Raw genomic sequence first — 25,258 nt, forward strand, 5'->3', positions numbered from 1 at the left:
AAAACAATAAAACACGCTAACTACGACTGCATCGAAGCTATAATACTCTTCACAGTTGCATTTATTAAAGCATAAAAGGGTATACAAGGTTCTCTATATGGACAACCTTAACAAAAAAACTCACTTTTTGCGCAGCTTGTTCTGGAGTTTGTAGCAGGTTAAACTGCTACTTATTTAGAGTTGACCCCGACATACCAAATAAATATCCAACATGCAATGAGTAACCGCAGGACTTTAATCACCTCTTTGCAGCAAACTCTACTCATCTAACCTCCTCTCCCTATGGTCCGACCCCTGCCGTTAAATGACTGCGATGACAACTAACCTGAACCTTACCACCCCAGCAGATTTAGATAACAATTACAACAACAACAACAACAACAACAAATTTATATTGATTTTGATCGGTCAGTTTGTGTGGAAGCTATATGTTATAGTTGTCCGATCTTAACAAGTTGTTCGTAGGTTATAACGTTGCCATGGGCACTAATCTATAACAATATTTTGTGAAGATATTTTGTTAAATAAAAAAGTTTTTCATACAAGAACTTAATTTGGATCGATCAGTTTGAATGGCAGCTATATGTTATAGTGGTCCGAAATCGGCGATTCCGACAAATTAGCAACTTCTTAAAGAGAAAAAAACGTGTACAAAAAACCAATTTGATATCACAAAAATTGAGCAGACGGAATCGTTTTGAATGCAATCTGGTGGCAGTGAAGGAAGAAAACAGCATTGTCCAGTGGAGTAAAAACTGAGGTGAAAAACAAATTGCGACGAAGAAAGACTAAAGACTCTTCGGTTAATAATTTATATAACATTAGCCGATTATAAAACTATTATTAGGTAAAAATTTTCAAAGCTGTGCTGTGCTCTTAGCTATTTGCTCTAAAAACTGTGAAGAAAAAATGATAAAACGACTTTGATTTGTACACAGTTTTGTTTTATTAGAATAAAAACCAAAAACAAATTGTCAAACATTAAAAAATATACGCAATGATTAATATTGTATATGTATATGTATATATTTTTGTTATAATATTATAATAGAATGATATATACATACATATACATATAGTATAATTTTGTATATTTAGTTATTGATATTGATTTTTTGCATTAACATTATTGATTGGTATGATAGGTAATAATATTTGTTTATACGTTTGTGTGTAGTATTTTATGCACACTACTATGCACTTTATATATATTTTTCTTATTACAAGTATATGTTTTAGTTTACCCACTTTTTCCCCGCTATTAACATTGCATTCTAACAACTATTTCATATTAAATTATTATTTTGTAACATACACATATACTACATACATACATACACGTATTCCTTAAGACCGATCATCAACATTCTTCTTCTACTGAGCACTAATTTTATAAACATATTTTGCGGTTTTAATATTTTTATTTTTAATTTGGTAAAAATTTGTTACATGCGTTTGCTTTTTTTAACAAAAATGTTTCGACGTCTTTGTAAGAGAGCTACGCGTAATATTTGTATGTTATGTGTATGCTTGTTTACTATATATAACCCTTGCTAACAAAAAATATCAATATTCCCTCAATATTACTAACAAAATTTGCTTACACCAAAGAGCATGCGCAAATAATTGATTTGCTTGTAACACTTCTAATTAGCACCACTACTAAATTAAAAAAAAATAAGCGAAAGTTCGAAATGGCTAAACAAGTTTCACAAGTTATTTATTTGTTAGTATAGAATATCATAATAATTTGAAATAAATTGTGATGTTATTGAGAAATGCAGTATATTTAGAATATATTTTGAAATGCCGTATTATTTGGAATATAGCAGCATTTCTATAAGAATAAATTCAAAAAGACTATGGTTTATGCAAAATAAGTGGTAAATTTAGAAACCCTTACACCAAAAAAATCGTACAAAAATGCTGGGTGAAATGAACTAGAAAGAGCGCTATAGACCGTTAGTTTGTGTGAAGTGTTATCCGGCTAAGGATTGTCAACTCCAGCATTCCTAGAAATTACTTTGGGGATGTTTTCTACGGCAATAACAGCAAAATTGAATTGTCACACTACTAGCAATGCACATATCACCACCACATCTGTCCGTTTTATAAGTTTTTACAAGTTTTATTTAAAAATCTTTATAATTTGTTTAGAAAAAAGTGGTTTTGAAGGAAATCTTAGATAACACTGAACTAGTGTGTTGCACTTAAGAACTTTTTAAATTTTGTTGAATACAAGTTTTTTTGGTAAAACGTTTCTTTTTTAGGTTATTTAGAGACTCAAGCGAGTTTTGCAAAATTTCAGGTATTTTAGACTTGCTTATTTGTTTTTACAAGAGATAAAGGTTATCTAATCGTAACTCGGCTATAACCGCTAGCGGTGTCTACGCCAGTAAAGAAGAAAGAGTATCTAACATTAACATTATTCAAAACTTGAAGAATATTAATTTCGTTTATGAAAGTTTATAAATATATTATATGTATATGATGGCAAAAGAAGGCATAGATTCAAAATGTAGAATATATGGTATAATTTCATAAAATGTTTTACACGATCAAAAAAGTTTTTTAAATTGCATTAAAGAAACGAAATTACTTAATGAACAAAACAAAAGTTTAGTAATTGAAAATTTAGCATAAAAGTGTGAAATTAAATTTAAATAAAATATTAAAAAAATTAACCACTCAAAGTTATTCTATCGCAAAATTTGTAAATTTCAAGGTTAGATAAAGATAAAAGTTTTGAAATTTCTTTAGTATTGAAATTTTAGAACCCGCTTTGGATAAATATTTAACATTTTTAAGAATAAAATATTATATAAAAATCTTTTTTTATTAAAAAAAAAATCGGAAGGTTGTCTGCCATAACTCTATTTTAGTTTTACAGTGAAAGATTATAGCAAATTTTGGGTTTTTTCAATATTTTGTAATGATTTTTCAAGAAAATATAAAGCTTTTAATCTTTAAATCTATTTTAGTTCAGTAGTGCAAATTTACTAAAACGCTGGCTATATTTTTTCAGCACTAAATGTCACGAGTTAAAAGTGAAATACGTTAAATACAACTTTAGTATAGAACTATTCGACAAATGTGTCAAAAACCGGAAATTATTGCGGTTTTAGATTCTCTGAACAACACATGGATTAATTTGGCTAGAAATTACATATTTTTTAATTTTATTTGGGATATAAAATTATGACACGGTTTTAACGACTGCATTCAACATAAATATGTAACTTTAGAAAGAGCTAAGTTAATTTATTAAACATTATAAATGTTAGTTTTTATTATTGCTTTCAATACTTTTCCGCACAATTTTTGCCAATTAAACTATACTTCCTCCATTAACTGCGTAGTAAATTTTCAAATCGTCACGTAAACTCCACTTCAGCAAATATAATTTTATAATATGAAATAAAACTATAGATAACTCAAGTTAATGATAGTTTAAGTAGTTAAAGTATGTATTTTTTATGCGATAGAAAAGTAAGGTTAGCAAATAAATGTTAACGTGCAGTTAATATTAAAAGAAATATTTTCCTACAGCAAAAAATATCTTACTCAACAAAAAAATGCTGGTTTGCAACGAGAAATTCGTGACTGAAATCTAAATTGTGGCGAATACACCAGTTTGCTACTAGAATTGGCTGACTGTAATATAACTAGTCAGAGCAGACTAGTTCGTAGCAAGCAGTTTCGCACTGAAACTAGTTCGGAAAAGACCAGGCTTTCGCCAATTATAAGTTAATTTCTCTTTAGGGATACTCTACTAACACAAAACTGCCGTTTAGAAGAAAATGTGGCTTCAGCATGTAGACAGCTACCCTTTTATTCAACACTTAAAAGTGCTCTATGCTGTTGGATAATGAGATTATGTTTAGATAATAATTAAAACGATAATGCTCGCGAACTAGACTAAAAACAAATCACAATGCGTTGTCAACACTTTTTCTGGCTTACTATTTTCTATTTGTTTGTTTGTTTGCTATTTTTTCCAATATCTTTAACATATTTTATAATTACAATTTGTATTACATAAAAATCGTATTTAAATAATTAATGCTTGCGGAATGTTTTTTGTTTTTCAATTTCAAAATTAAATAACTTAATTTTTCACCGTTATTTACGACCTATGCACCGTACGCCACACACATGCAGCACGACTACGAAACGAATTTACGTGAATATACAAACTTTTGCTTATGTCTGCTCTATCAAGCTATTAGACACACGTATCGAGTTGAAATAAACGTTGCTAACTAAACGTTGTTGTTGTATTATTTGCGCAGATTTCGCCTGATTGCCTTCATAACACCGGATTCGTTAAAATTTCAGCCACTGCCAGCAAGCATTCGAGTTAAACTCTCATGCTCAGCTCAGCAGCTAGCAGCTGGCAGGCGCGCGGGCGTGTTTGGATGCGCTGTGTGCATATGGTAAACTTAACTTGCCGCCGCAACGTCGTCCTCAGCTGCCGCTTCATCCTCCAAGCCTAATACGGATTTATGCTTCTTGTACTCCGCATAACGTATGTGAGCGTATCTGCGTTTTGTTGCAAAAAAAATTTTTAAATTTTTGTAAAAATTAATAATTGATGCTTTTATGATTTTGAAAAATATATAAGCATTGCTACTTACTCGACATAATCGAAATCGATGTTGGAATGTTCCCCTTGTATGAGCGACCAGACGGTCCAGAGCATGTGCGCGGCCAACGCGAATTGGTTCACCTGCAAGTACAGACGTTCCACTTCGGCGTCGGTGATGTCGGAGCGTTGCAGATATTCCTGCAGATAGACACGTAACCAAGCAAGTTGAAAATCACGCTTGGGATAGCGTGAGAAGTCCGCCTCGTCAACGCCGGCAAATTCACAAAAATGATTTCCAATATCGAATGCCTGAAAATTGTAATCGGCATATTCGTAGTCAATGAAATTGACACGCTGCTCTGCTTCCAAGTAGACAATATTGGCCAGCAACAGATCGTTGTGGGCGAATACCACGGGGCTGCCCAGGCGCTCGAGCCGCCTGTATAGCGCGCTGAATTCGTCGCGTAAACGTTTTATGGGCAAGAAAGTTTCCTCAACTCTGTAATTGGGGGTGTGTGGGGTAGGTGGTTTCATGTGTGAGTGAAGGCAAAAAAAATTTGCGCAACGCACAGAGGGGAAGAGAAAAAATCAAGAAGAAAAGCGTTCAATTTAATTGCTTACAACTTTTGCAATATATTTTTTATATACTTATTTCTATATGTGTTTGTGTGTGTGTATGTGAGTCTGCTAAGCTAATAGTAATGAATGTGATTTACTTTGAATGAAGTGATTTTTTTTGTAGTACTACATATGCATACACATATGTAAGTACAGCTCTTTTCATACAAATTTAAATCTAATGCATACAAGTAATTAAAATTAAATTAATTTTTGTTTTTGTTATAAAATTGATTTATAAATATGTTAGAGGCAACAGAGAATGCTATCTAAAATGATTTGTGTTTTTAGTTCTAATAAAAGTAAGTAAAAAACATTACTAGTTTCATATGGAATCGAAAATCGAATGGTACGAATGAGCAGACGATCGATCGAACGAACGAGTGAGCGGGTGTAGGCAAGCGAGCGAAGAAGACACAACGACAAATAGACGAAGAAGAAGTGCGAGCGACGAGTTTCGAGTAGGCAGATCCAATACGCGCGCCTGTTAGCGCCTTATGGACGCTCAACGCGTGTCACGAGCAGTCCCACGAAGGAGCGCCAACGTACAAGCAAGCGATCAACGGCTGACGTTTAATAAGTTTTTTTAATGCATGCAGTTTCGTGCTTTTCTAAAGTGACACAGCCGTACGCAAATACAGACGTCACGACAAATTTCGAATCAAACGCCATGTAACGCCACGTAACATGCAAAGACGTGTGACATTGAATTAAGAACGTTCCTACACCGCCACGCGACTCCAACACTCTCCATTGCCCATACCTCCTCTCGCTACATGCCCAATCGATTGTAAATCAACGCCCGCAACAACGTTCTTGCCGCAATATATATAGACGCCATTAGCCGCAGCCGAAGCCTGTATGGCCCGAGCCTTAGCCGTTTGGGTCGCCGCGTTGCCGCCGCCCCCATCCAAGTCCTTCATTGCATTCTAAACATTCTTTGGGTTGGGGTGGCCTACAAAATAATGAGTTTGGCATGTGACGAAATAAATTTCGTATTTCGACGGTGGCAATTACCTTTTGTGTTTCTCGGGATCACTAAAACGTTCAGGTACCAAATCGAAGAAACTTTGCGTCTTATGCCACAACATTGGCACCACTTCAGCAGCTGGCGTCTCCTGCACCTGCACGCGACGATGCATCTCGGCAATGCGTGTGGCTACCAAACGCCAAATCTTCGGCTCCAAAACACTAGTTGGCTTCAATGTTACACCAGGTACAAAATCGTAAACTAAACCATTTTTGAATGTTGCAAACAGTGTCGGCGCAAAACCGTACGTATGCAACAGCAGTATGTTGCGTGTCTCGGCTTTGCGATCGATCAGCAGATCGGTTTTATTACCATAGACACGCACCAGTGCTACATTGCTATCACTGATCGAACTGCTGTTGTTGTGACTTTCATCCTTCGTATTCACAGCACAGCTGGCATTATGACTATTATCTATGTCAAGTGCACTCGACGTAGTCACCTCTGAATCCAATGTATCCGTATCGCTGATATTGCCCGAGTCATTGTTGTCGTCCAACAGTGTGGACGATGCCAAAGTTGAGGGTGAGTTGGGCGTGTCATTGCCATATGCGCTGCCTGTGTCGATTTCATTGCCATTGTTGTTTGTTGTTGTTGCTGTGGTGGTGGTGGTTTGTGGAGGATTATAGAAGCAACCGACAAGCTTATTTGTGATGCCATCGGTGAATTTCTAGAATTGCACAAAAAAACAAATAATGATCATTATAAATTTGTATATGGAACGAATTCATTTGCCTCATTGCCGCTAACCATTCCGTGTGTATCATCCAATTGTGTGCCTAATAGGTGCCCACTAAATGATATGTATCATAACAATCATTGCTGGCGGGGCATGCACTTAAATACCATACATGTAGTTATGTGCATGTATGTACATTCCGTGACACCGAGCACTTGACATGATAACACTGTTTTGCTTTCCAAATTGATTAATCGGCTGTGTGCGCCTTTGGTTATGCTTTGCAGCATAAAAATTAATCCTTATGGTGCGCAGTGTACACCAACAAGTGGAAAATTGGTGAAATTAGTGTTTCATTGCAATGACCTTGTCCTCTTGCAGTGATGTAAATTGGTTTGCTTTACACAATTTGTTGGCCGACACTTACTGCCCGCAGCTGGTGTCAACCCCATCACACGATCACTATCCATGCCGCCATTGTTGATTTAAACTGAGTTTATCTCAACTCGCATTTCAATTAAATTAAGCCAATTTATAGTCACTTTATCACACTTACAACACACGTTACACAAACACACTAGAATTTTGTGAACATTTTTATAAACGAAAAGTAAATTTTGGTTAAGTGATGCTTTATCACTTTCAAAAATTCACCGCCGTGAATTTAATGCAATCATTTAATTTAGCAGAGTGCTGATTGTTCAGATAAAGTCTTTAGCCAATTAAAATAAATTTCACAAAACGACTGAGTCAATATGTTTGTTTAACAAATTGAGTCGAAGTGTTTGCTGTTCCAATCAATTATTCAATTTATTACTTTATATTTGACAGTCTTGATTTCTTGATGGACATTTCCGTGATGAAAAGTATTGACTGCAATCTAGTTTTGAGCAGGAAACAAAGAAGCCTTGATAAATAAAACTATTATGCTCTGAGGCAAAATGTTGCAAGAGTATAAAAACGTAAAGCAAGACCCTTAAGTATTAGCCTTAAACATAATCTGATCCTCAGGAGGATAAGATTTCGTACTAAAAAATTTCTCATATGGTTTTGTGGTTCCTCGACTCGGTATTGTTTGTATAAGATAATAATAAGAAAATACACTCTAGTTCAGAAATTTTCTTCGATAAGGGCGAAATAGCAGCGGAACATGGTTGATTTCTTCGATACCGTTGCTTTCATTTTCATTTCAAAGGTACTTTACAACCCTTACTTGGTCGGTAAATTGTGGAAAATATCGATAAAATAATGGAAATGTGTCCGACATTGCTTCAATGTTTCAAATGCCCGGGAGCTAAACATTGAACAAAAAATCATTTAAATTAGCCTGGATGTATGTGGTCGTTGCATGGGTGCTATCCGAATTAACCCAAAAACACTTCATGGATCTAATTTCTGATTTCAACTTGCAAAAGTTCGAAAGTGGGAGGAAAACGATTGCAGTCGCGGTGAGTCGGCTCAAACCTTGGGCAAACCAGGATTGATGGTTAGGAACGTTAGAAAGTGGGATTGGCTGGCCATCACCTATCTAATATGAGCTACACCCCTAAGTCCGAACTCTTAATTCGGACATATACTATCAAAACCTAGACTAGCTGAAGGAAGCAATCTCCCAGAAGCGGCCAGTTTTGGTCAAGAGGAATTGTATTCTATCAGGATGATACCAAGCCACAAACATCGATAGTTACACGCCAGAAGTTCTGAGAACTTGGTTGGGATACCCTTATGCAATCACTTTAATCATTCGGACCTGGCACCAAGTGATTACTACCTGTTACTGTCCATGGCGAATGATTTTGGTGGTGTAAATTTCACCGAAGGATGGAGTCATGTGTACAACTTCACGCAAGCGAAGAAAGGTTTCTGATCGCCATTCACTTGGGAATGGCCAGAAACGATTCTTTTACATATGGCTCAAACAGCTCACGAAAACCTCCGTTTGAAGACAAGCTAAAGTTAAAAACGCCTTCAGTGAAAAATTACCAACAGCCTCGGATGAGAGACCCCCCTTTTCATAACGACCATGGCAAACGCATTAAGGACTACGATTTGAGGGCATGCACCTGGAATGTCCGGTCCCTTAATTAGGAAGGTACCGCTGCCCGGCTGGTTGATGTCCTCCTTAGAGTGAAGGCTGACATAGCTGACGGGACAAGGACTGAGGCGAGTAGGTCCTTGTGGCATTTACTGCAGTGGTCATATAAAGGAACGCAAATTCGGTGTGCGATTCGTGATGGGAGAGAGGCTTCGCCGCCGAGGCCTGGGATTCAACCCGGTGGATACATTGGAACGTCTAGCCACAATTCGCATTAAATTGAAGTTCTTCGACATATCGCTGAAAGATGCCTTCTTTTTTATTCTTTAACGCCAGGGTGGGCAGAGAAGGTATCTTTGACCCAACGATCGAGAAATTCAGCTTCCACGAGGAAACATCCTCAATGGGTTGAAGCTGATGACTTCGCCGGGGCCCTAATATGGTTATCTGTAGTACTAGATTCCAGCATAAGAAAATTCATCAAGCTACCTGGCTGTCTCCGGATCCAAAAGCCACCAACCAGATCAATCATGTTTTGTTAGGCGAGAGACACATCTCCAGTGTTCTCGACGTGCGTACGCTCCGAGGTCCTAACATCGATTCGGACCACTATCTTGTTGCAGCCAAGATTCGCACCCGCCTCTGTGCAGCAAAAAACGCACGCCAACAAACACAAGGAAGTTCGACGTCGAGAAACTGCAATCACAACAGACAGCGCAACGGTTTTTTACTCGACTTGCATTCCTGCTTTCTGAGCGCACTCAGCAGCTGTATGAGATATACGACGACAATGACATATTTCAGCAAATTAAAAGACAGAGGCAAACACTCCAGCTCTGAAAGTTTTCGACGCAGAGGAAGAGGAAGACCTCCACTCCTTTGGAAAGATCAGGCGGAGAAAGACCTGGCTTCGCTTGGAATCTCCAATCGGTGCCTTATTGCAAAAAGGAGAAATGACTGGCGCGCTCGCCAATATCTGTGTTCCTAAGAACTTGTTTATTTTAATAATGGGTTGTCAAAAAAGTCTTGCGGTGTTTTTATTGAATTTTTTTTTTTATTGCAATTGAAATGAATTTTTGACGACTCATGCCCAGCTCTTGACCGATGCTACGGCTGCTACTATGCCGGTCTCTTTCGACCAATTCAGCGATTTTATCGCAATTTTCGACGACAGGCCTTCCGGAGCGTGGCGCATCTTCGACCACCTCTACACCAGAACGAAAACGTTGAAACCATCGTTGTGCGGTGGAAATGGAAACTGTATCGGGTCCATAAACTGCACAAATTTTATTGGCGTAGTAGTATTGTAAAATATGCCGTATTTTCTCTTTATTTTGAAACGACAATTAATCAAACACGTGTTAGCGCGTGAAATGAGCTTTCCAAAAAGGTATAGCATGACCCGATGCGACGAATAAAATTAGAACTACGCGCTTTCAGCGCCAACTAGCGAAAATAACGCAAGACTTTTTTGACAACCTATTATTTGACAGATGTCGCTTGCAGTCTGTCGCGCGCTATATGTTCGGCACTTCATTCTTTAAGTTTTCATATAAACATTGCAAGGAGTAATATTTGTTCTTATAAGTCATTGTAACTATATTAATATTGATATATACAATACGTATGTTTGTTTACAAATTTATCTGGATTTTGGCATTTCCGAGCTGTTAAACGCCATATCTCATTCTATAGCGGTAATTGCAATATTCCACATTATTTTCAAGTAATTTAGTATATTTTACTGGAATTATCTATTGTCATGTCAAGAATCGACTGTAATTAAATGCAATTTATCACTGAATCAAATTAACTGCACACAATAAAGATAATAAGTTTGCGTTAATTCAGAAAATTGTAATTAGTCACTTTGCGCATTCTAAGTAAATAATATAAGTAAACAGATTTATCAACCACTCATGAGTGGATCAATCTAGTTTGATATTTGGTTTGATTGAGGAAGTATAAATTATGGATGTCCTCGGATCGGCTTGGCACAAACTTGGCAAAAAATATATAGTTTTTTAATTCAATACGACCACATTGGCTTTATACAAATAAAGCTATCATATTCTTCATAAGCGTAAGGGTTTTATCATCTTTTCGGGTCTGATCTTAAACGCTCTGATTATCTATTATTTAATGCTAAAGCAATTGGCAATCATGAAATAAAAAATCTCATATCAATGGATGGAATTGCAGAAGTATTAGTTTACTATATTGAACCAAGAATGCAGAAAAATCAGGGTAAATAAAATATTTACAGAACTTGATCAGGATGGAACGTTCGAAAAATTCTGAAAAACCTCAAATTTTCGACACAAAACTTGTCCGAGGCAGTTGAGACTATCAGTTGTATGGTTTAAAATGCTATTAAAATTCGACTCATCCTAAAAGACATAATTTTCATGGTCAAGTTCTTCTAAAAAGAAATATAATAATCACAAGATTAATGTGGGTAGTCTTAAATCCGCAAAAAGTAATATCTCTAAGGCCTTAAGGCATATGGATAAAGGCAAGATAAGGGCTAATGAAAACATAGGCTTACAAATTTTGGATTATGCAGACAAAATCTTAATAAATTGTCGCGAATTATGTCGACGTAATTAACATAGGAATTATGATTATTTGTGTGGCTGCGTAAAACAGGCTAATACACACCGTAACTTTATTTGGAGTAAGTAAGCAAATGGAATTAAATGTTAGTTGATGGTGATAACAATAATCTCAGTAGCCTTGTTTATCTGGCAATCTGTTTTAGTGTGTAATAATATGAATCCACATTTATTATGTCTATATATTAGTTTCACACTTGTCTGTTGCTAACAATGCAATAATAATTAGCTACCATGTGACTGCATTTGCATTGTTTTATTTCTCTGGTAACATCAGAGACTGATAGATGTGCCTATATGCATGCTTGACTGAATGGTTCATATATTAAACCTACAAATTCCATTGCTAATATATCGTGAGTGATTCCCATAAAACATAACAATGTGATTTATTGCCAAGATAATGAGAAATATTTACAAATGTCTGACAACAACTATTATTAAGTGAAGTCGTTATTTTGGAAAGTGGCGGTAAGAGCGTTATGAATTTGTATACCGTAGAAGACCGTAGCAATTATAATCATTTGTACTATAAATTTTTATAATGAAAAAAATCGCCTTTCAGAGCAGAAAATTTAGTGTTAATTTAATAGCAGCCACTTCTGCCTGCAGTAATTCTAAATCCTAAACCTAAGTTTGACGGAGAGCTTCTTTCTGACTCCACTTTTTTTATGTTTCCGGTTAATGGTGATTTGTGGGCGTGGTTGTGGTCCGATTACGCTCATACGAACTCGAAAGTTTTTGTACTAAAGAAGGAGATAACTCAATTTTTACTCAAGTTGCAGCTTGCACAGACAGAGGAACGGACAGACAGACAGTCAACCGGATTTCAACTTTGCTCGTCACCCTGATCACTTATATATATATATAACCCTATATCTATCTCGCTTAGTTTTAGGTGATACGATACAACCTTTAGATGAACAAAACAATAATACTCTGTAGCAACTGGTTGCAAGAGTATAAAAAGTGAAGGATGGTGCTAGAAAATCGTCAGGCAAGTGTTGGAGAGATGGCAGAGGAGCTCGATATCTCTCCCGAGTCCGTTTGAATGATTTTAGTGGATATTTTGGGTATGAAATGCGTTCTTGCTCGACACATCTCGATAAAGCTGAATTTTCTTCAAACACAGAAATCTTTGGCCATGCTTGGTCGTGCGAATTCCGATTCCACATTCTTGTTGAGATAAACCGTTTTGTCAATTACTTATTATTTTATTTGTAAAGTCGGCTGAATAAGTATTTTCCGCTAATTTTTATGCTTAAACTCTAAATGCAACTGAACACTGACGACGTCAAAAATCTCTTTACAAAATGTCGCAATAATATTTGTAACGGTTTATTGCTAACGTCTTCAACGAATAACGTACTTTTAAAAAATCGTGCTACAATTTTTCCTAACAAATATTAGAGGGTGCTTTAGTTTTGTCCAATACTGTATGTATGTATATACATACATATATATGAAAATCTATGTGTATGTTTGTATACACACTAATTTTTAAATTGATATTTCACAGCTGTCTTTATCTTATCATGTGAATTGCGAAATTTCGCGTGATTTTCGAATAATTCAGTATATATTGCTGCAATTATCTATTTATCTATCTATAAGTATATACATACATATATCATGAGTAATCAATTGCAAAATATCACTGAATGAATAGGGAATAAATAAAAATAGATAAGTTTACGTTAATTCAGAATGCTTTTGGTACCAAAATTCCTACACCTTAAACTCAACCAATTTCTTTCGGCAGGAGATAATACTGTATAGGATGGACGAGAAATTAATTTAAACTTAAAAAATCATGCTTAGGAAAGGTTGGGTTAAAAGGTCGATCCTCACCGAGATATCACTTGGACAGCGTATATTCTAGTCCAATAGAAGCGCTTTGAGCCAATCACGAAGGTTTGAGGCGGCTTGTGTCAGTTTCGCCTTTGCCTCCACATTGCAAAATGTGGACAATGGAGAAGAAAATACCAGGAAGTTACCACCTCACCTTCTTTCATACAACTTTCGACAGTTTGGGTCCGACTGGATTGCAAGCCTTACAGCATGAATGCCTATTGGACAATGTCTAGTAACAACCCCTATGCTCAGTAGATCTCTCAGTCGCGCAATAGCTGATAGACAACCAACGTTTGTCCAGCGCACGCGAAGTCCATAGACCGAGGATGGACTAGTGCTTGAGAGCAAGATGACAACGCGAATCCAACTCATACTCATTACGTTGTAAGCAGGGTAAGGGTGCCCCCTGCAGCTAGCTCATCGGATTCCGTTAGGACCAAGCGAGTCTGATATTAAAGTATTGGATAGTCTTTTCGTTGTATATCTCCAGTGTTACCAATCACATTGTGGAAGTTGAAAAAAAGTTACAGCTGTTCAAAAATGAGTGAAAATAATGAAGAAACTCGCTATATTTTGAAATTTCTGCATCAAAAAGGTAAGAATGTCACACATGAAATTTGTGAAGTTTACGGAGACGACGCTGTATCAGTACGGAAATTCCGATGTGAAAGATGCACCTCGCTCTGGTCGACCTATCGTTGAAAAAGTCGATGAAATTATGGAAAAGATTGACCAGCACCATCACATAAGCAGCCATGACAACCTAAGGAACTTAACATTCATCATTTAAAAAAAGGCTGGTTACAAAAAGAAACTTGATATTTGGGTACCACATGAATTATCTGTGAAAAATTTAATGGACCGAATGCTGAAACGAAATGAAATCGAACCATTTCTAAAGCGAATGATAACAGGAGACGAAACATGGATCAAATACGACAATAAATCCAAACGTGGTGAAGATCAACAAATGGTCAAAAAGCCAGGATTAACGCCTCGAAAGGTTATGCTGAGTGTTTGGTGCGATTGGAAAACATTCATCCACTATGAGCTGCTCCAGCCTGGTCGAACGATTAATTCTACATTTTACAACAACTGATGAGATTTAAGCAAGCAAACGAAATAAACGACCAGAACTGATCAACAGAAAGTGCTTCGTCTTCCATCAGGACAACGCTAGACAACACACATCTTTGGTGACCCGGCAAAAACTGGGAGAGCTTGGCTGGGAAGTTTTGATGCATCCACCATATAGCCCTGATCTTGCACTATCGGACTACCATTTATTTCTGTTAATGCATAACTCCCTTAATGGACTAAAGTTAACTGCAAGAGAAGCCTGTGAAAATTACTTGTCGCAGTTTTTCGCCGAAAAACCAGAAAATTTTTACACTGATGGTATAATGTCTCTAGCGGAAAAATGGTAAAAAGTGGTCGACCAAAATGTTACATACATATGTATTTGGTTAAATAAAGTTAATTATAAAATTTAAAAAAATAAGTTGAAGTTTGATTAGAAATACGAAAAGACTTTTTTTAACTACCCAATATTTATTAACTGCACCAGATAATTATGAATCTCTTTTGAACTAGTGTGAATATATGTATGTATGTATATTTATATTTCAGTCTGCAATATATGGATACATATACAATTGACCATGCCCATACCCACACATTTTTGTAGTGCAATAGTCAAGTATCTATTCTTGGCTGCCAACCCACGTTGACGCCGTACTCAATGATGAATGCAGAGGGTGAGAGTAGTATTGTAGTAGAGAAGAGAAGAGAAGAGCAATTTGGAATAGCTTAAGAATGAATAATCTGCGGTGAGGTATCAGTAGAAAAATCAACAAAGAACCAATGAAAGAGAAATCTTGTCACCACTACGCACACACCCACAAATGTAACAGTGAATCAAAGTTTCTACGTAGAAGATAATGACGAAATAATACAAAGTCACTAATTCCACCTCCCGGTTTTTTATAAAATCAAATAATAACAACAATTGTACAAACAATACTCAAATATATACTAATCACGCACACAAACACATATAGACGTAAACAAAAATAAAACTTCAGTGATTCGTGAGCGGCGCGTTCGCCGTTTTTTTAATTTTTCGTGAACGACGTGTTCCCACGTAATAGGTGAAGAGCATTGCGTGTTAAAAGACGTAGGCAACAGCAAAAAAACAGCAAAGCGGATTCTTCGCGGATCAGCAGTCCCGGTCCAAAGATCAAAAATGCGCCATATACATATATACTTTTATAATATACATATACTATAAATACATATACTATAAATACATATGTATATATGGTATTATATACTAAGTGACAATACAAAAAATGACAAAAGTATAAAAATAAAAGCATATTTTTTGGGGGTCTTTGATATGTACACATCCATATATGTATGTAAGTAAATATGAGTAACAAACTGGTGCTAATAAGCACTTATCGCTTGTACATATATACTATATGTATGGTATATACCTATAAATTCTTAAAGCTTAAGGTCTTATGACAAAATTGCAATAATTCACCGGCTATTTTTTTCCATTTTTGTTTTTGTTGCATTTTTCTTAGCCAGCTATTTATATGATAATAGGAAATGAAAGGCAAAACCGGTCTATCTATCTCTAAAACCGGTACAAGAAAGCGTGCAAAAATAAATAAATGTAGGCGTATAACCTAGTATGTATGTATATATGTACGTATGTATGTATGTATGTATGCATTGTTTACTTTATACATTTGTGCGTGTAAATGTCCAGATTACAGAATTTGTTTATTTACCTTTCAAACACAAGTCACGCAAATCAAATTTGTACACCAACAAAAAGTTAACAGTTAATAATTAGTAAATCTCTGTGAACAATAGCAATAAAGTATAAATGAGTTCAGGGACAGGAAATATGTATGTATGCATGTATGTATGTATGTAAATATGTATGTAGTATTATGGGTACTAAAAACATAAACAAATAAAAATCTAAACAAGTTTTGTCGGAAATATGAAATTTATAGCATTGAAAGGGTTTATAATTCAAGTCGTGGGCAATTAACCTATAAAGACAAGAAAACTCATTAGCTTCAGCTGTAGCGCAGCTATAAGACCCTTCATAAAAGTGTACAAAAATATATAAAAAAAAGGGTATAAATCTAATCAATAAACTGTGTGCACTTTCGTAAAGGTATCTTGTCAATTAAAAAAATTCCATACAAGGGATTCATTTTGATAGATCAGTTTGTATGTCAGCTATATGCTATAGTGGTCCGATCTAAACAATTTGTTCGGAAATCATAGCGCTGCCTTGGAAAACAATCAATGCCGAATTTCATAGAGATAAGATTTTGGGCGGTCCGTTTGTACCGATATCAGCGATTTCGATCGATTGCGTATATAGAAACAGATAGACTGACGAACATGGCTAAGTCGACTCAGCTCGTCCAGCTGATGTTGTTGTTGTAGCGGAAGAATTCAGCCGAGTTGACAGTACTTGACCGGGTTCGTTCCGGTTACGTAGACCCGACTATCGTGGGAACAGAATCGTCCAAATCATAATTTTATATGTACTCAATAAGGTCTCCGATGTTTCTTCTGCGTGTTACAAACTTTGTGGCAAACTTAATGTAGCCAGTTCACGATATTAAAATGGATTTATTCTTTATATAGGACCTAGTCTAAGATATAAGCAAGTGTTTGGTGGCAATATATGTACATACACACAATATGCCAAAAGAAACTCATACGAAATTCAGCGTAACCAAAACAGGTCCGGATTTATAGCCGGCAAAGGCTTGTTTCAAATTATTTGATAATTTTTTTCTGTCGTTACAACAACAACATTAAACCAAGATAACATTCTTGAAAAATTCATTGATATCGCTCTCATATAGACCGATTTATAAAAAATAAAATTAAGAGAAGAAGAACAATAACTTAAAATATAAATTCAAATAAACGAGGGGTTCAAAACGGACGTATGTATATAGGAAGAGAATGCAGCCATTGTCCAATTTCCATCCGCCAGCACTAAGAGAGTATGAGGAGTCTTACTGAAGGAAGGTAATATTTTAAGGATTTTTTATTTTGTATTTTTTTATTAAATGAAAAATATTTCAAGAATAAAAGTCGGTTGAGCCAATATTGACAAAGTTACGAGCATATTTATACTTGTCTTATGCAGGGCTTTCACAGATTTTTTAGTTCAAAATACTCGTATTACAGCATTTTCAAATAAATTACATTTTCAAAGTACTGCACCGTTGCTGTTTGGTATTATTATTTCTACAAAAAAATTTAATTTCGAAAAATCTTCTCGGAATTATCTTGGGAAACTATTGCAGTATAAAGTAACCTGGAAATTCATCTTAATATTAGGTATATGGGGGCTAAGGGAAGTATTGACCCGATTCAAATCATTTGTAATACATAGACCTAGGGGCTTGAACAGTTTTAATTCGATTTAGGCAATATTTAGTTATAGGGTGGCACACCTCAAAAGGACTATTCGTGCATTTGTATACTAGGAAAGTGAAAGTTTTGTGTTTTCGCTCATTTTCGCACAATATTGGTATGTCAAAAAATGCTATGTGCTGAATTTAGATGTCGAGCAAGTCCCGAGATATGTGATTTCACCTAAAAGTGGGCGGTGCCACACCCATCGTTCAATTTCGACTCCGTCTGCTCTCTCATACCATCTCGGGGTAAAATTTAATATTGCTGGCGTATTTAGTTATTGATTTGTCGCCCTTTTAGTAGTTTTTACAGTACAGTTATATGGGGAGTGAGTGAGATAATCATCCGATTTCATCCATTTCTACACAGTCGGTAGAAGTTCCTACAATATTTGTGCTAGGCGAATTTGGTTGGTTGTAGCTTTAGTAGTTTAGGAGATATGTACATTAAACTTATTAGAGGGCGGGGCCAAGCCTATTTATTTTAATTTTTTTGCCCTCAGGTGCCTCTTGCTACTGGGATTCCCTGGGAAATAAATTACTACTTACATAATTATGGCAATTATAATGTTTAATACATGCAGTTGTTTTAATTAGCCCTTATCTCGAGTTAATACTAAAAAAGGCAAATAGAACTTTTAGCACTTACTGATACCATAACTAAACTAAAACTTTAAGCCTTTTTGGTGCTGTATTCGACTGCATTTTATAGCTTGGGCAAACAAAGAAGGTAACTTAGCGCACAATATTTGCAAAGAACGCAATTAAATGATAAATAATAAATAACTCATTTAAGGCATCTAATAAACGTTGAAATACAAAAACAAATGCATTGTTGCTAAAAACAATACGAAATTAGTACTTTAAAATTAATCAGTAAATGCTTTTTTCCAACATAGTTCGGGGTAGACGTCAAATAATAAACACTCTTATCATAAGGAGAGCTTATTTGATTACAAAGAGATTAATAATAAAACAGTTAATGTACGTGTGCCTTATATGTAATACATATATGTATAAAGATTATTTACACATATACACATATGGTATGTATGTATGTATGTACATATTTCAGAGCAATATTTTACTATGTGAATCGGTCATACGTGTGGCGTCAATGAGCTAGCAACTCAACAATTCATAAAAAATACACTAAAACACTTGTTTTTTATCAATGAGTTAGAAAGTATGTCGATAATGAACATGTGTATGTACTCAGCCACGCGCTTGTCTTTCTTTTTAGCTCCCACACGGATTCTATTAATTTGTATAGATTTTGGTTTTTTTTTCGTTAGAGTTCCAGGGTAAGTTTCCATTTTCCTAAAGTGTAAATACTTGGCATACGTGTTGTTGTAAGGAAAAATATTGAATTACCATTTGATGGCTGATACTTCATTGTTATTGATTAATGGAATATTAATCACAAATTTAGTATATATGACTGTGAAAAATAAGCAGAACCCTATACCCGTGCATTTTGTCTAACAGATTCGACTACCCCATTTGCTTTCCTTGGAAAAGATATAAGTACAAAACTGCGGTTTGACATCTTCAAGTACACACATAGATATGTACATACATATGTATGTACGCAAAGGTAAGTGGCATCAACGACTATAACGAAAAGAAGTAACATCTTATTAATATTTATTTAAGAAGCATACTCATAGGGGCTATGCCAATAAAGAAGAAAAAGAACTCATAGGGACACAATCCTCTATTTTATTAATATAAACAAAACACTTCCAAATTCCTATGTCAATCAGTTAAAAACATTCATAGTTTACATCCGTTTTATGACAGGGTCTAAAGTGAGTATTTGTCTGGTAATTCCCAGTTCAGCCAACGTGATATGAAAAAATTCAATTACTACTTTATTTTCGAACAATTTTTCAGTAAAAAAGTTTAAGTTTATATTCAGCTGCACCGAAGCTATAATACCCTTCACGGGTGCATTTATTATAAAATAAAAGGGTATATATAGATTTTTATTTTGACTTTAAACGGTCTATTTTCATTTCATTTTTCATACAAAAACTTCAATTTTGATCGGACCGTTTATATGTTCCGATATCGTATATATGAACCCAACGTAAAAACGTCTAAAAGCCAAGCGTACATAAGTCTATGCATGTAAGTATGAATGTGTCTGAGTGATAACACCTAAGGTCACTACATATTTGTATGGCTGATAAGATTGATAACGGCGCTTGTGCTTCCAAATACTATAAAAAATTTAGTGGAATTAATTTTTCAGTTCATCACAGATTCTTAAATTCCCGCTCATTAATATCAATAACGTTTGTGATTAAGATCTGTTTTCTTTTTTTAAGTGTGTGTAGTACTCGTATATCAACAATGCAACGTAAATGCAAAGTTATATAAACAACTATTCCATCTAATTTGCATGAAAATTTATTTAGAAATTATGAAAAAGTATCAAGTAAGTTAAAATGCCCGACATTTAGATATTTCAAAAGTCTGTTTATGCAGGTGCAGCTTTTCATAAAAATAAACATTTAAATATACTACAAAACGGCAGGTACACTCAATAAACAATGTGAGAGGAATGTGTAATTTAAAAAACAAATAATTAAACAAGATTAAACGTGAACTTCGGTTGCAACAAAGCTAAAATACCTATCACAAATAAAAATAGTCTATAACAAATAAGGAAAAGCTAAGTTCAGGTATAACAGTACCTTTCATACTCTTGCAATTGAAAGGATTGAAGCTAGGGAAGTAGAGCGGGTTTTCACCCGATTTTATTCACTCAGTCAGCTATGGGTACTTCAGTATAAATATTCGATACCTAGGGGCTAGAACAGTTTTTGTTAGATTTGGACAATGTTTGGACATAAGGTGGGATACTCTAAAGGCAAAGGCAAAGTTTTATCACGTTATATTAATTGCTTCTTGAATTGTATATTCGAATGAAGAGATTCAGATGGAATTTAAAATGGCCATGTCCGATTTCGCACACTGTGACATAAAAACGTCAGAGAAATGCTACATACCAAACTTGGTTGAAATCGGTCGCACGGGTCTTAAGATACGGTTCCACTATTATACCATCTTTCGTGTAAAATTTAATGTATGGCGTATTAGTTATTAATTTATCGCATTTTAAAATAGTACCGTTACGATTTTGATCAATCAGTTTGTATGGCAGCTGTATACTATAATGATCCGATCTAAAAACATTATTCAGATATTGTAGCATTACTTCGGATAATAATCAATGCCAAATTTTGTGAAGATATCTCGTCAAATAAAAAAGTTTTCAATACAAGAACATGATTTTGATTGTTCAATTTGTATGGCAGCTATACGCTATAGTAGTCCGATAGCGGTGGTTCCGACAAATGAGTAGCTTCTTGGGGAGAAAAGGAGGTATGCCAAATTTCAGATCGATAGCCCAAAAACTGAGGGACAATTTTGCGCATATACTGACAGACGGACTTTGCTAAATCAACTTAGCTCGTCTGCCAACTCATATATAGTACATACATATGTATATATACATATTTTAAAGGGGGTCATACGTTTCCTTTTGGATGTAACATACTCGTACTTCGTGACAAACTTAATATATCCTGTTCAGAATATAAAAAATGTATGTATATGCGTTGAAATTTTCAGAAATAATATTGCAAAATATTAAGGGCAAGGCAATTCACGAGCAGACAGGTAGTAAATTTACACTTTTTACAACCTTTACAGCAACAGAATATGCTATGTAAAGGTAGATATTTAAAACACATATGCACAATAAACGAAATTGCTTTTAATATAAATTTCGAGAACCTTTAAAGAGATAATAATGCTATAAAGCACAATATTCATAACCCAACACAAACCCCCGTATTTATATATACACATACAGTCCAAGCAACAGTAACTACATACATACAATTTATGTATAACTATTTATTGTAAAACGATGTGATGTTCATTATACTACAAGCGACAAGAATCCGGTTAAGTTGAAACAAAAAAGTCTTTACTACAGACATGATGATGGATGATAAGCACGAATTATACAATATATCTCATACTTTCATATGTATTATGTATGAACACACATAATTATAATTAGCGCTATGTGCATACGCACATACTATATAATATATGTACTTCCTTAAAAAAGTAAAAGTTTTAGTTCCTGTGTCGCTAACATCAAAAAAACAAAAGGTTGCTATAACGTCAACTAAATATAGTAAATACTTGTAATTGCACAAACATAATTACTTATATACAGTGAAGAAGAGAGGGGGAGACTGCGGACAGTTCCTCCCGCCAACGGAATTCTTAGAGTAGCCGTCTGCTACAATGTTTTGCAGTTTTTTTTCTCCAACAATTTACTACAATCATTCCTCGACCCCGGATTAGAACAGATAGCTAATGCATGCATATTATGTACACGCAAAGTCTTCGAAGCTGTTAAGCGGCATGATGGAAATTTCCACACTCTGTTTGATTGACATAATACAAATATTTTCACATCTGACAGAGTCAATAGGAAAAATTGTATTTTATTGCAGAAAACAAGGTTTCAGATTGAGGTACATACACATGTGTACTTTTAGGCACATTGAGCTGGTAAATATTTGGTTTGGGCTGGCATACATAACCATTTTTAACCGATAACGGCCGCTAACAGTGGCAAATTCCAATTTGGATGCAAATAATAATGAATTCGATGTATGTATACATTTTAATAGGTATTCAGTACTCACTTTAAATTGTACATGGCTAATATTCCACTGTGGTCTTATCACTTTCAGCACCTCTTTGGCACCGCTAATTACGTCGTCGCCAATGTGTATGGGTACAAAAACTGGAGTTACAGAGCTGCCGTTGGTGATATCGCTATGCTGTTGTTGTTTAGAGTTCAATGCACCATTTGATGAATGCAACTTTTGACCAACACCGGCACCTATTGCTGTTGCCGACGAACCATTGTGCGCTACTTTCGGACGAAAAACACTACCAGTCGTTGCAGTGGTGTTCTCCTTGTAACTGTTGAATTTGGTTTCTGTGCCCATACTAATTTGCCGCACTCGTGAATTATTAGAAATTTAGGTACTTGTTTTATTTCAATAATCTTTATGTGTGTATCACTTTAGCCACTTTTTGCTGATTTGTAGCAGGAATTTGTAATGTTTATTTACAAATATGTATGTATATTGTATAGTTTACGACGACAACAATTATATTTTGTAATAACTTTAACAAAACTGTGTAGTATTTAAATGATGAATGATATATTTCTTTATTTTTCTTAATTTTTTGATTATATGCACATTTGTTTACATACGCTGTATGGTTTGATTGGCTTAAATTTGTAGATATTTTTTTCCGGTTTTGTTTATATTACAAATTCAACACTCTCTTGTTGACGTTTTGTGCTTTGGCTATTTTTACGGCTGATTGGACAGCTGTAGCAAATTTTGCTCTTTTTTATGTGGGTAACGTTCTCCTTACCGGTAGCAGGAGAAACGTTTCTCGTTCTCCTCCGTTACAACTCTAAAACCGATCAGCTGATTTTTCTCCTTTCCCTTATAGGTGTACTCCTCACCGCATTATTTAAAAAATCTCAACTTATCTCTTACAACGTTTTGCGCGCGAGGATTATATTTGTGAGCGCGTAAGAATTATTTCAACTATATTGTCTATTTTACTTTCAAATTCCTTCACTATACCACGTTTCTTACTATGCGCTCTTTGGCCGACGTTGTGTTGTTCGTTATTTTGTTGTTGTAGCGCTCCTCTCGTCGTCACGACTATTCGTTTTTGTTTTTGCTTTTGCCTTTATGACGGGCTTCCGATTTGATTCTATTTTTATCGATTTTTCTCGTAATGGATTTCGTTTGCTAATTTTTTCTTCTCTTCCTTTTGCACTGTGTTCGGTTTTTGTCCTATCCTTTGTACAAAAAATTTAAATTCCTGTTTCTCCTTAACAACTGTATGCGTGAAATACACTTTCTAGCAGGATTTGCTTATCCTTCCGTATTTAACACAAGTTAATTCAATTCCTTTTTATACAGCGAACAAACTTTTTTCTTTGCTAAATGCAATCAGAACTCGAATAAATGCTAAATATTTATCACTTTGAATTTAAGCACACCCAATTCTGGTCAAATCTCTTTACAAACTGAACGAGTGAGTGCCGCGCACAAAACACTGTCACTCGCATGGTCTGCTATCGGCGTTTTGCCCCTGTGTGGTGAAATACCAGTTTTAACGCTACCGGACTACAAAACCCATTGCTGTGGTGAATATTAAATAGATATTTGAATTTGTCAAATTGTGTTCCTCACTAATTCTATTCGAAAGATGTTTTAAAAAACCAATTTAATTTAATAAAATTAAATAAAAAAATTATATTGAAAAAATGAAAAATAATAATAAATTAAAAAAAAAATAATAATTTAAAAATTAAATTGCTAATATTTCTTCATAATTGTAGGGATTCATATTGAGAAAATAATGTAAAATATAATTACTAATATATCTTGCTAACGTTTTTTATGCATATTTAATTAAATAAAACCATAATCGTTTGCAGTAATAACTGATTTATTTATTTTTTGTTTTTTTTTCACTTACGTACATACATACATGTAACACACTTTTAAAAATCTGAATAATTATATTCCTTTAATTTTCAATATTAAGTATTTTTTTATTTTGTAAATAATTATGTACTTATCAGTGTATAATTTGTAATAAAGTGTAAGTAAATAAGTTTTCATATTCAGTGCTACACTTTTAAGTGTGTGTGTTGTAAAATAACACATTTTTGTACAGAACGTCTTTTATTTGTATATAACCAATGCATAAATGTATTAGATAATTATCATAAGATGATATTATTTCAATAACAGCCATTTGTGTGTGTAATGTCGAAATAGGAAAAAGTGAGAAAAATATATAATGCTTTTTGCTTTAGCAAATCTCTTTATAAATAGTCAAAAATCAATCATATAATATACATGTGTATGTGCGTCCAACTGTAACTGTAGTGTAATTATCAAAATTTATTAATGCAATAACAACAACTATTTCTCTTTTATTTTCAAACATCTATGCATTGGTTAGCAAAATTTCGCAAAATATTTAGTTGCTATAAATATTTCTTAAACAATATGCAATAAAATTTAGTGTGCGAATTTTTCAACATTTTCCATTTTAATTTATTTTTATATATAAATGTGTGTGTGCTCATATGAAGCGAATTTCAAAATTCAATTACATTGTGGAAACCGTTGCTTATTAATTAAAAAAAAAATAAAAACAATTACAAATACATTTGTCTATTCTAACCTACAAAAAATTATTATTAATATTTCTTGTTTTCATTACATGTA

At 34.6% G+C, this 25,258-nt stretch overlaps 1 protein-coding gene across 2 annotated transcripts; it reads right to left on the reverse strand.

Annotated features, from left to right (window-relative positions):
• Positions 1–1,201: 1,201 nt before the first annotated feature.
• On the reverse strand, positions 1,202–24,049 carry LOC126760007 (ethanolamine kinase). 2 transcript variants are annotated; one of them, XR_007667135.1, is made up of 5 exons: positions 22,625–24,049; positions 6,224–6,906; positions 4,638–5,087; positions 3,385–4,542; positions 1,202–3,351 (listed from the first exon to the last, which is right to left on the reverse strand). XR_007667135.1 is itself a non-coding variant. In XM_050475322.1 (4 exons), the coding sequence occupies exons 1-4, from the start codon at positions 22,931–22,933 to the stop codon at positions 4,443–4,445; spliced, it is 1,542 nt and encodes a 513-aa protein (XP_050331279.1). In that variant the 5' UTR covers positions 22,934–24,049; the 3' UTR covers positions 1,202–4,442. The 2 variants fall into 2 exon arrangements, 1 of the variants encoding a protein (XP_050331279.1); XM_050475322.1 differs by having other exon boundaries at positions 1,202–4,542.
• Positions 24,050–25,258: the final 1,209 nt, after the last annotated feature.

Source organism: Bactrocera neohumeralis, chromosome 5 (genome assembly GCF_024586455.1).
Source record: "Bactrocera neohumeralis isolate Rockhampton chromosome 5, APGP_CSIRO_Bneo_wtdbg2-racon-allhic-juicebox.fasta_v2, whole genome shotgun sequence".
Classification (NCBI taxonomy): Eukaryota; Metazoa; Arthropoda; class Insecta; order Diptera; family Tephritidae; genus Bactrocera; species Bactrocera neohumeralis.